Raw genomic sequence first — 12,753 nt, forward strand, 5'->3', positions numbered from 1 at the left:
CGACCGGTGGATAATTATTGACCAGACAACACGCCTAGCTGCAACCGACTCCTCCGTCCCACTGACATGATACAGACACGAGCTCCTGTATGGACCGCCTCGGTTCCGGGCTGAGTTGTGTGTTTTTTGTTGTTTTTTGTGGAGTGAGACTTACTATAGTGACAGCTGTTTGTGAGGCACGATGTTGTTCTGGCAGCCATACACTGAAAACTTCAGAGTCCCCGAACACGACGGCAGCAGTTATACACGGTACGAACCTCATGAACCTAAATGTTAAATGTGTATTTACTTTATGACCTTGATTATGTAATTATATGATTGCCAAAATAGTTATAGTTACCAAAGTATATATTCAATAACATACCTATCATAATACCTATATAGGTGTATATATCCATACTATTGCTTTCACAGTCTCTTTTTGTTTACAATATTGACTTTGTAAATGCATTTATTATACTTTCTGGGAGGCAGAGCGCAAGTACAGTTGGACACAATGACGGAAGCTCCGAGGTTTCTGATTGGCTAATGCCCCTGCGCTGGGTACAGAATGCCTGCCTTTGATTGGCTGATCGCCTCCCTGGCATCCTTCCGGAAGGCTCGCGGTGGTAGCGATGCAGGAGGCTTCACGGAGCGACAGTCTTCTGTATGCTGAGGGAGCCATGTTGATGCCTGGTTTTGTGTCAACCGCTGCACTTTGGATGGTTAACGGACTGCGTCTTAAGGCCCGGGAGCCTTAGCGGTGATTCCAGCATCGCTATGAGAAGAGGAGAGCGGGTTGGGATGCTACAGGGAGCGTCAGAGGAGAGCTGCTCTTAGGGTCACGCGATTGATTCGAACGCAAAGTGAAGTTGATGCTAGTTAGCCTGTTAGCTAGGTAGCAACAGCTGTGCGGAGTGGGATGAGCCGTGTGGACTAAAACAAAACCCATCTTTTCTGGTTGTTGCATTTTTGTTGGGCTAACGTTAGCTTGGACTGCTTGAAGGCTCGTGTAACACCGGGGCTGATGGATTCAGCGTAAGCTTTCCGTAAGTTGCCTTTTTGTAAAGCTAGCTAGGTGTAAGCTAACGTTAGCATGCTGACAATCAGCTCGCATCTTTAGTCACGACTAACGTTTGCTAGCTGAGTGGACCTTAACGTGTCGTTACTTTCAGACCAGTGGAGCACCGTGTCGTGTGTAAAAGGTACCCCGCCCAAAACCCCACGAGTGGAGATATGGCGATACATCCAGTCTCTGTGGAAAACTACCAATTCGCTCGCCCAGCTTGCCCAGCAGCGGCTAACGGGCTAGCAGCATAACTTTCCTCTCACGGAGTCGCTCTAGAAGCTGCGGAGCCCACATCCACTTCCTCGTTAGCCTCCCCTTACCTGAAGCAAGCTGGCGGCCCTCCGAGTAGAAGCCGAGGACAAGGAGCTGGGGCCCATGGCCTGGGTGCTGAAGATGGATGACGCCAGCATAGAGTCGGGGCTGGTGCACGACTTTGATGCCAGCCTGTCCGGAATCGGGCAGGAGCTGGGGGCCGGAGCCTACAGCATGAGGTCAGAGTCCGGAGTCAACATACCAAACCGCACCTTCCTAACACGTTAGCGCTAGTGGATCGATGGAAAGCACAACATACTCTACTGTCTGGAAGTGTTAACATTACACCCCCCTGTGTGTGTGTGTGTGTGTGTGTGTGTGTGTGTGTGTGTGTGTGTGTGTGTGTGTGCGCGTGTGTGTGCGTGTGCGCGCGCGCGTGCGTGCGTGCGTTGTTCCCTTTGTACTGAGTGCGATGGCTTCTCTTTGTTTTGGGATTTGGAGCAGGGCAGTCATCGCAGGGTGCCACGATCAGGGACAGAGATTAATTCCTCTCAACCTCACCATAGGAAAAAAAGAAGGACACGTGTTGGGACAAATACATCATATCACTTCATGTTGTTGCTCGGGTTATGTGTGTTGCCAAAGAGAGACCTAAACTTTGTGTGCATGTCAAGATAACACAGAGAAAGTCTGCAGAAAAAAAAAATGTTTTGACCCCTCAGACTGATAGTTATTAGAACTGGTCTATGGCTTTGTTTCTAAAGATCAGTGATGTGGAAACAAAAGGCTGTGACATTATGTACAAGGTGATGGGTCTGATTTTTAGTAATGTTTGCTCCTAAAAGAGGTAATTGACTCTAGGTGGGACCGACCATCCGTTTTATAAATAAAAGGAGAATTTTTCTTCTATTATTTCCTACTACAGTAATTATATAAGAGACCATATGTATTTCAGATTGATGATCCATGATTATTAAAGTTCAGTTGCACTACTACTTTATATAAACTGCATAATGCATCAGTGTTAAATAACATTAACCTTTAAAATGTACTGGCCAAAGAATAAGTAAACAAACTTATCAATCTGACCACGCATTCAGTTCTAACTCTTGACACAACTCCGCAAAGAGTTGAATGCTCGCTCAGATTTCTCAACATTGAACAAGTCAAATCCCACCACAGGGTTCACTATTAAGTTGCTGCTTTAGAGCTTTTGATCCAGTCCCTCAATGTGGCGTCTTCTAACTCAGCTACTAATTGATAATGTGTCTGTGGAGAATGGCTGTTTCCCGTATTTGTCTTTTGTTTAATGGTTTAAGAAGGACCCTGTTGGCATCAAAGGGGACATTGTTGTTAACCACCTGTTCAATTAGTAACTCTCGGTCTGTGTGCACCAACTTGTGTAATAGGTTATGTGAGGTGTTGACATTTAAGCCCCCAGGACCTGCATGCGTTTTATCAGCTGCCTCCTCTGCCATCTGCTTTCAGCGTGCATTTATCAAGAGTGTGACGTGAGTGTAGGTAGTTCACCAACACTCGAGTGGTGGGCTGCATGTGAATCAGTAAGTGAATTAGTGGAAAAACAAAGAGTGTGGTGGTGCCCGTAGCTTCAGGAGTGGTGCTATCTGTGGGATGTGGGGCATGTTTGGAGTCAGCAGCTGGTTGGAACAGAATGTCTCAATGTGTTTTTAGTGGAACCAGCTCACATTTCAGGAAGCAGATGTAGTTTTCCTGGGTAGCAGGTTGGTTCTGTCTGGGCACCAACTCTGCAGAGGAAAAACACAGCAGTAAGTGTTTTGAGACCGAATAGATCAGCATGCCTGCTAGAGTTTGTTGTTTTGGAGCGAGGTGCTGCAGGAATGTCTTGAAATCGTCAATTTTATTTATTTAAAGTTTGGTTTGGGTTCAGAGCAGCATCATGACTTGCCAAAAAAGTTTCCCGGGTAATGAGATGACATGGTTTGCATGGATAGGACTCCTTTTTTCTGCACAGCCACTGAGAACTGCACACGCGCACACACACACACACACTCTCGCTCCAGTTCACTGTGCACCGGTTGACACTCTTGCAGCATTTGTCAGGGTGAGCCGAGGACAGGTCGGTCGTCTAGAGTGGCTGCCAAGTGTGAGAGATAGCCTGAGCTGCTGACACACACTATCTCTGGGTGTTTTTGTTCATTAATCCTGCCGCGGCCTCATGCATATATAATAAGGGAGCCATCTGATCGATGGGGAGCCTTCACCACTCCTTCTAAAATAAGGCAATCCATTTAATAATTCCACGCTATGAGGAGGTAAAGTATTCTCATGCCAAAAGTGGAGCATGCAACAGTTGGCACAAACATATTTCATGTGTTTTTTGCAAACATGCAAAGTGGGAAACCCTTTTGCTTTAAGGGAGGTCACAGTAATTGTGTTGCCATCAGGAGATTCAATAAAAGCTTAAACCTTTATGTAAACGTTATATATTGAGAGGCCAGACATGCACAGATTATGTCGTTAGTGGAACACTTTGTAGCCGTCGTTCTTTCATGGTGATGATTGCTGCATCACATCCCTGCTGACTTTGTTTTGTGTTTCTCTCCTCTTTCTTCTGTGTCTCTCAGCGATGTGCTGGCTCTGCCCATATTCAAGCAGGAGGACTCCAGCCTTCCATCTGAAAGCGAGACCAAAAACACCCCATTCCAGTATGTGCTGTGCGCCGCCACCTCGCCTGCTGTCAAGCTGCACGACGAGACGCTCACATACCTGAACCAAGGTGAGACACGCAATACCTGCACTCAAGACAAAGTTTTTTTGGTTGTACTCCTACTTGTTTTCAACTAAGTTGCATGCATAAAAACTTTATTGGTATTTGATGTGTGGATCGGAGACACGCCGTACACTTCTTTGGGGCTACACAAACATCATTTGATATCAATATATTATTAACACATTGACTTATTGCACATACAGTATAATTACTGTAAAATTAAACTGTTGCCACTTTATTGTTAAGCACCACCAATTTGGAGATGGAGACTTTACTGCAAGACAAGCTGTCAATTATTGAGCCACGTTTTCATGGAATTACAGAGGATTTAACTTAATTCATACATAAAAGGGGAATTTCTAATTATGGAAATATACAGAATTGCTAGCGCAGCAAAAAAATGTCACTTCATGTCTTTAGTTTGCTGATGCAAAACATTTTCCAAACTGCAGAGAAGCCTGTTTTTAAAGATGGTCTGGTCATCCATGTCATTAGGTCAGGATTCACTGGAACATATATAATATAGTGTATGTCAACTTATTGTATAGTTAAGATTCAATTTCAAGTCGTTCTGGGGTGCCAACATTGAGATGGTGTGAACCAGGTAAAAATACCTCTGATGTGTTCATGTAAAAACCGTGATGGTATTTCCACAATCAAAGCTAAACAACATGATACTTACCTTTTTTTTTTTTTTGTGCAAAGAATGTACACATTTGTAGTGTGTTTTTGTGTTGTCCACGTACAAGGGCCCAGCCCATGTTGACACCAAATACACAGCCATCAGGTGGTGTGATGAACACAATGTGAATGAAAGTAAAACCGATGCAAGAAGAGATATAGCATCAACTTGCGTCATCCTTCTGCAGCACGCTCATATTTCGGAAACATGGCAAAACGATAAACAAGGTTTGGCCTTAGTGCTGGCGTTGCTATGCATCAAACAATCTTAAAAGAGGAGGAGTCAAGGGGTGGGAAAAGAGGGCCACATGGAACTGTTGACTTTTTTACTTAATCTGCTGTCGGGAGACTGTCAGTCTCACAGTACAATCCAAGACTTCTCTCTAATTGTCATCTTTTGTTTGGGAAAACCCAAAATCACACAGTGCAAAAGGGCTTTTCTTTAAAGCAATACATTGGAAACCTAGAGCTTCATCTTAAGCTCTGCAATTAAAGTCTGCCACAAAACGCTGCCTCTGTTAAAACATTTAAATCTTTTATAATCATACGATGTCAAACCATATAATGTGCAATAAAACATTAAATCACCTAAATTACACAACAAACTTAAAATAAACTATCCTCTCTCTCTCTCAGGCCAGTCTTACGAGGTGCGTATGTTGGATAACAGGAAGCCAGAAGAGCTACCAGAGCTCACCAACAAGATGGTGAAGGTGAGAGGATCCTCACAGCTGGAGGGAAAAAAACATTTACTTCTTACGTCAAATACACTTCATGTGTGTGTGTGTGTGTGTGTGTGTGTGTGTGTGTGTGTGTGTGTGTGTGTGTGTGTGTGTGTGTGTGTGTGTGTGTGTGTGTGTGTGTGTGTAGAGCATAGTGCGCGTGGTGTTTCATGACCGCCGGCTGCAGTACACAGAGCACCAGCAGCTGGAGGGCTGGAAGTGGAACCGTCCTGGCGACCGTCTCCTTGACATCGGTAATGAAGCCTGGCAAGAAATGTTTACTTAAACCGTCCCTTGTGCGTGTGATTTGGAGTTCAAATATCTGTGTGTGTGTGTGTGTGTGTGTGTGTGTGTGTGAGACAGATATCCCCATGTCAGTGGGCATTGTGGAGCCGAAGACTCACCCCTCCCAGCTTAATGCTGCAGAGTTCCTGTGGGACATGAACAAAAGAAGTTCTGTTTTTGTGCAGGTAACACACACACACACACCAGCTCTCCTTTGTGTCATCTGTTGGGAGAGCCACTGTATTTCCACATCAAACACATATTTTCGTTTCACTTGTGCTCACTTGTCTCCCGGCTGTCTGCAGGTGCACTGCATCAGCACAGAGTTCACTCCCAGGAAGCACGGAGGAGAGAAGGGCGTCCCCTTCAGGATCCAGTTTGACACGTTCGCCCAGGGAGACGGTGGAGAGTACACAGAGCACCTCCACTCTGCCTCTTGCCAAATCAAAGTCTTTAAGGTACACACTCGTTCTCTCATCAGGGGGAGACGTTTTTACACCCCAACATATGGCGGCACTCGCAGCAAAATTTAAATCTGTCTTGCTCTTCTTCGCCACTTCCTGTTTTAGCCAAAGGGGGCGGACCGCAAGCAGAAGACAGACCGGGAGAAGATGGAGAAACGCACACCTCAAGAGAAGGAAAAGTACCAGCCTTCTTATGATACCACTATCCTGTCAGAGGTCAGTATGCAGCTGCTCTGGACCGTCAAGCCTTACAGATACATGGCTCTAGCACAAACTAGGCTGAAGTAGTAGCAGGCATCCAGTTTTATTTTCTCATTTGGGTGGTTATCCATGTTAAAATGTATGCACCCACGTACGTGAAATATATGTATGTGTTAGGGCCATACTGGTGCTTTACATCACTGCCAACCATCTTGTCAAACATGTATGAATGCTTTTAGATTTTTCGTCTCATCCGTTGTCGGGCTGTGACTTAATTTCTCCACGCTCAGGGTGACGTCAATGAAAACACTCAATTATATTCAATTCACAAAACAGAGAAAAGAAGAAAATCCTCACGTATAAATCCTCATATATAAAGCTGGAACTAGTTGCCAATTCATCTTCTGCCAACCAACAATTGCATGAATCCATTGAAATACAAAAAAACAAAACTTTTAAGTCCTTTTTAAAGGAGCTACCAAATTCACAGGATACCCTTTTATTCCTTTGCTATTCTTATTGTTTTCTTTCTTTTATTTTCTTCCCCCCTACAGCATATGGCTCTTGAAGTAAAATGCTGTTTGCTGGTGTTAGATGGGGGAGCTTCTCATAGGCACATCAATAAACCACCACAGCAATCTGCTCTTGAACTGCAGTGCATCAAAATGTGATGATGATACAACTTGACATAGCAGTCAAAGTGACAGATGTGGTGGACTTCCTGTCTCGAGCGCAGGTTTGAAGTCTCTGTAGCAACATGAACGGAAACAAATGGCCGCTTGGCAGACGGTTTGTTGTCTGGTATGCTTTGGAAAGTGGTTGGCAGTAATGTTAAGATGCAAACCAGGGTCGTCGTCATCGTCGTCGCCCACCCTCCCCCCCACCCCCCCAAGTACTGTTAGTTGTTTAGCTTCGGTGGTAAATCCCCTGGATCCTGACGCATCTCGTCTCGTGGTCTAGTTTAGTTTGTAGAGGTCTAAACATTAGACACAGTCTGCTGACTGAAGGTGGTCTTTTTGTCAGGTGAGGGGGCCCACGTCCACAATAAAACAGATTCAAATGTTAAAACATACAGAAACACTTTCATTGGGCTGTTAAGTCTTTATCGTTAAGTATAGATTACAATGTTTTCTGTGTCTCAGATTTTGTCACGGCTTTTATTGGTGGAAAAAAAAAAAAAAAGCATTTATTGAAGTTTTTTTTAAATTGTCTACACTTTGTATGCCACACTGAGACTGCCCGCAGGTTGTTGGTTGTGTTTGTGTGTCGGTCGCTGGCTGGCTAACCTCTGCTGTGTGTCTGTATGTAGACGAGGCTTGAACCCATCATAGAAGATGCGGGTGACCACGAGCTGAAAAAGTCCAGCAAGCGGACACTTCCCGCTGACTGTGGCGACTCCTTGGCCAAGAGAGGCAGTGTAAGCACCCTGCTCCCCTCTCCTCCCCATCACTCCATCCACAGTCTGCCCCCCCCCCCCCCCCCCCCCCTCACTGTAGACACCCGGCTGCAGCCTGAAGCTTGTAGACCCTCAGCTGCTGCGAAGGAGACGTTTTTAATGCCATGTATTTGACATTAGGGTGGGATGGAGGCGGTGCAAAGCTAAATTCACTTATCCACCATTTATTTTTCCACAACCTTTTTTTCTGTTGGGGAGTTGGCCTGCAGTGTTTATTAACCCAGTGAGTCTGATTAATTGTGTATTTATACATCTGTGTCTCCCCTCAGTGCTCCCCGTGGCCAGACGCCTACGTCAGCCCCAACCAGGCAGCTACTCCCTCCTTCTCCTCCACCCCGCTGTCCACCTACACAACCTCCTCAGTACCGGACAGGTGTGTGTGTGTGTGTGTGTGTGTGTGTGTGTGTGTGTGTGTGTGTGTGTGTGTGTGGCCTTAGGCTGAGGAGTGTGTTGGTCTCGCCTCTCTTAATTACCATGTCTTGTGTTCTAGTGACTCGTCCTCACCCAATCACCAGGCAGACCCTGTTAGCCATGGCACCTCGGAGGTTAGCCTCCAGTCCTCTCTCCTGTATGAATTGGTGGAAAAGGTAAATCATTTCATGTTTTTCAATACAGAACTTTAGACAGGTGTTGTTTTTGACATTTTAATTCTTTAACCATTAATAGAAAATCACTAGTTCAGCCCTAGTTCCATCAAACATTAACAACTGTACAGTATAGTCTAGTGTGTAAAGTTAAACTCAGATCCAGGTGTGGACGTGTGTTAACACCGTGTGGCTCTCTTGTCGTTCTCTGCAGCAGCTGAGCCCCACCGCCTCCATACAGGACGCACAGAAGTGGCTGCTGAAAAATCGCTTCAGCTCCTACACACGGCTCTTCTCTCACTTCTCAGGTACACACACACACACACACACACACACACACACACACACACACTTAAACATGGACGTAACATTGTGACCGCTACAGTGCAAGTGACTTATCCAACTTGTTGCTTAGGTTCTGATTTGTTGAAGCTAACCCGGGACGACCTGGTCCAGATTTGTGGGCCAGCAGATGGGATCAGACTCTTCAATGCACTTAAATCCAGGTGTGTGTGTGTGTGTGTGTGTGTGTGTGTGTGTGTGTGTGTGTGTGTGTGTGTGTGTGTGTGTGTGTGTGTGTGTGTGTGTGTGTGTGTGTGTGTGTGTGTGTGTGTGTGTGTGTGTGTGTGTGTGTGTGTGTGTGTGTGTGTGTGTGTGTGTGTGTGTGTGTGCGCGCGTGCGTGCGTGCGTGCGTGCACACCTGTATGAGCATCATGAAGGGACCAGTGTGTTAATGCATTAATTATGTTTGTGTGTAGGTCAGTGCGTCCCAGGTTGACAGTGTACGTCTGTCAAGAGTCCCCCCGAGAGAGCCCCCTGCTGGAGAGACACGCCAGCAATGAAAATGGAGAACACAGCATTTCCTCTAGTTTACACGGTAGTGTGTGTGTGTGTGTGTGTGTGTGTGTGTGTGTGTGTGTGTGCGAGAGAGCGAGAGAGAGAGAGAGAGCGAGAGAGAGAGAGAGAGAGAGAGAGAGAGAGAATATTAACACATCTTCTGGTCTGTGCAGTGTATCATGCTCTGTACCTAGAGGACCTCACAGCTGCAGAACTGATCCGCAAGATGGCGTGTGTGTGCAACCTTCCACTGGGAACCATCAACCAGGTGTACAGGCAGGGTCCTACAGGCATACACATCCTGCTCAGTGACCAGGTACCAGCGCGCACACACACTGCTCTTAGTGTTTGGAGTATCACACACTCAACCGTGGAGGGCTCTTTATTCAGAGGGATGTTATAAATCTGTCTCTCAAATATTGATTTGGTATCTATTAAACATTGTAATATTGGTGGATAGGGGCAAGAGTAAATGTCAGGACTGGGTTTGAGACTCACACACTCTGTACAGAGGAAGAAATAAGATGTGCGTCACTATTTTGTGTGACCAGGAACAACAACTCAAATGTCACTCATTTGCATGTGATTTACATCTGTGCTGTACTGCATCACTCCTGCTTTTATGTCAGACATTTGATGAACACATTTCACCGTTTGTTTTGTTTCTAGATGGTTTACAACTTGCCTGACGAGAGCTGTTTTTTGATCAGCACTGTCAAAGGTGAGCTCATAATGTATCAGTGGCCTTTAGTCTTTTACAATTTTGATTTGGCCTGTACCAAGGCTCAGTAGATCCTTTTTTATTTGACAAGAATTTAATGTTGTTCTTCTTCTTTCCCCCAACACTTGTCTTCCTCTCCAGATGAACTAGGCGAAGGACTCCATTTAATCCTGAAGTAGTGAGGAGGACAGATGGCATCACTAATACTCCACCCTCTGTTTTGGAGCAGAAGCCTCTCTCTGTCCCTCTCTGCCTTCCTCTCTACTCCTTCCTCGTACTTCCTCCCGTTCTCTCTGAACGATCGCTCGATGGGAAGCAGTCAGACTGCGCTAAAGCCTAAAGCCATGTAAATGTTAGAATCTGACATGGGTGTGTCCACTGTTTCATATTGAAAACACTATTAATGGAGCTGTTCAGTTAAAAGAGGAGAGACGGGGGTGGGGGGGGATATGGTGTTAGGGGAAAGATAATGATGTATGTATTTTGATTTTATTATTTTATTTTTTTGTCTTTTTATATGGTTTCCATGGGGGGGAGTAACGTTCTGGCCGACAGGAGATGGAAAGAAAGCAGAGTTTCCTTATCGCTCGTTTCCCTTCTTACACGACGTGCTCAACCAGCACGAGGCCAGTATTTTGATAACCTGTACTGCTGAACAGCATGCGATCTCAACATACTAACCGGCTTAAATGAGAATCCCAAAATTTACTCTGCTTGTTTAACATTCTCGACGGGGGTTGGCTTAATAAACCATTTGTTGATCAGCTGAGCTTGGTGACCCCCTGTAATGTCCAGGCTAAATTTGTGGAAGTGGCGTCATTTGTGGATTTTGACACCAACAATAAGTTGTGTGTTCTTGTCAGACGGACTGATTACATTAATTATTGTCACATAGTCGTGAATTTAGACTTCCTGCCATACCTCTCTGTCTGTTGACATGACACTCTGAGCTCAACTCTCTTCACGTTCGTCCTGTTCAGCCTGCGCTTTTACCGTTTTTTAGTTGATGCTTTATTTAAGGGTCAGCTGTTTCTATTGCTCTCGTCTTGTTTCTGGTGCCATAACGGCGTTTTAGCTCTATCTTTTACTCACTTTCACAAACACAGTGCACATGCACCTCATCTTTGACTCCTCTGCTCTCTGTGCTGACTTTGAAACACTGGTTTAGAGGAGTGCAGTTTACGCTTTCTGGGATTTTGGCCATAAAAATGCAGAAAAAGAGGAATAAACCTGTATAGAAGACTGACATGCAGAGCATTAACGCCTATCCAAAAACCTTCTATAATGTGGACCAAAGGGGTTTTAGATAGATAGGCTTTTATTTTATATTTTTTGAGGAAAAGCCTCATTGGCTCTGTACATCTTGGTCATTAGAAGCATTCATAGAATTGATCCGATGGAGAATTAAACCCTTGTGCTTGTGCGCTGCATGTACATAGTAATAAACACTCCCTTCCAGGATCTGCCTTGCGAGAAACAACCCATCACACAGCGGGCTGGTAGAAAAGTATCACAGCGGTAGCCTGGTTTTAATAGTCTTATCCTGTAGACTAGAAAATCATGGCAGCTCCTCATCCATCTTCAAAACCCTGTTTTTAATGTAGCTGAACACAGGAAGTGCAGGTCATGTGTTTTTTGAAATCTCACACAGGTCTTCAGAGTCGCCGTTGGTTTCGTTGACCCCCTTTTTAATTTTGATACACAACGTCTGGCAATGTTGCAAGTGCATACAGTTTGCACGCCTCCTAAGTGTCAGAATGTGTGTGCATGTGTATCATTTTTTTTTGTTCTTGCAAAGAAAACTTAATCATGTCAGTAGTTGTCATAAACATTTTCCTGTTGGTATGATGAAACCGTGTTTAGCTTGCTGTTTAGTAAAGAGCATGTGGAAGATGGGGGGGGGGGGGGGAGTGAGAGATCATTTGGTTCAGTATAACACCTTCTTGTTTTTCCATGTTAGAGACCAAGTCTGCACTGAGAAATCACAAAACTCAAGCTCGATGTGTAGTCAGTAGTCCCACAGCCACACCCTTTTTCTTACCCGCCTATAAGAAGGAGAACAAAAAAATTAAAAGAATGTCGAGACTAAAAAGCATCCATGTTTTGTCTCACCGCGCGCCAGAGCCAGGACTGTAGCGCTTGTGGTGTTTACAAGGACACGAGTACCACAGTGTTCAGTAACAGAGCAGATGTGATACCAAGTCAGGCTAACTCTGGTGAGCATCTCTGGTCTCCTGAAGGCCTGACCAATCATCCTGTCTGTCTGTGTGACTGAGAGCGTGTGTGTGTGTGTGTGTGTGTGTGTGTGTGTGTGTGTGTGTGTGTGTGTGTGTGTGTGTGTGTGTGTGTGTGTGTGTGTGTGTGTGTGTGTGTGTGTGTGTGTGTGTGTGTGTGTGAGAGAGAGAGTGAGGGACTGTGGGCAGGAGAGGTGACCACTGTTCATGTACAGCCTAATGTCAATGATGATGCTTCTCATGTGCACAGTATCATATGCTGGAGATGTACACAACCACATGTTGGGAATAAATGATTTCATAACTTTCTCTGGTGTCCTGCTATTCTGTATTTCCTTCCTTTTGTACTGTACCATAGTTTGTTTTTGACTCAAGAGGACAGAGAAAAGGCATGGTTGTCCACTCTTAAGGGATACTTCTGCAATTCAAATTGAACAAAATGTGTGCCCATAATAAAATGCCACTCTAAAATTTGCAGTTTTATCTTGAACAGACACACTTCACGTAACTACAGGG

At 45.0% G+C, this 12,753-nt stretch overlaps 1 protein-coding gene across 4 annotated transcripts; it reads left to right on the plus strand.

Moving 5' to 3' along the window:
- The first annotated feature begins 66 nt into the window (after window positions 1-66).
- On the plus strand, window positions 67-12,546 carry ubp1 (upstream binding protein 1). Of its 4 annotated transcripts, XM_068728464.1 has the most exons (17): window positions 609-1,028; window positions 1,155-1,539; window positions 3,907-4,058; window positions 5,370-5,446; window positions 5,604-5,709; window positions 5,819-5,925; window positions 6,046-6,198; window positions 6,310-6,420; window positions 7,715-7,822; window positions 8,131-8,234; window positions 8,352-8,448; window positions 8,660-8,753; window positions 8,861-8,951; window positions 9,204-9,322; window positions 9,456-9,598; window positions 9,952-10,003; window positions 10,145-12,546. In XM_068728464.1, exons 2-17 carry the CDS (start codon window positions 1,424-1,426, stop codon window positions 10,180-10,182), a joined length of 1,668 nt encoding a protein of 555 aa, XP_068584565.1. In that variant the 5' UTR covers window positions 609-1,028; window positions 1,155-1,423; the 3' UTR covers window positions 10,183-12,546. The 4 variants fall into 4 exon arrangements, with proteins under 4 accessions (XP_068584568.1, XP_068584565.1, XP_068584567.1 ...); XM_068728467.1 differs by lacking the exons at window positions 609-1,028; window positions 1,155-1,539 and adding an exon at window positions 67-249; XM_068728466.1 differs by having other exon boundaries at window positions 609-1,539; window positions 8,663-8,753.
- Window positions 12,547-12,753: the final 207 nt, after the last annotated feature.

Source organism: Cebidichthys violaceus, unplaced genomic scaffold (assembly GCF_023349555.1).
Source record: "Cebidichthys violaceus isolate CVI_PGR_0920_01 unplaced genomic scaffold, fCebVio1.0.p SCAF_42, whole genome shotgun sequence".
Lineage (NCBI taxonomy): Eukaryota > Metazoa > Chordata > Actinopteri > Perciformes > Stichaeidae > Cebidichthys > Cebidichthys violaceus.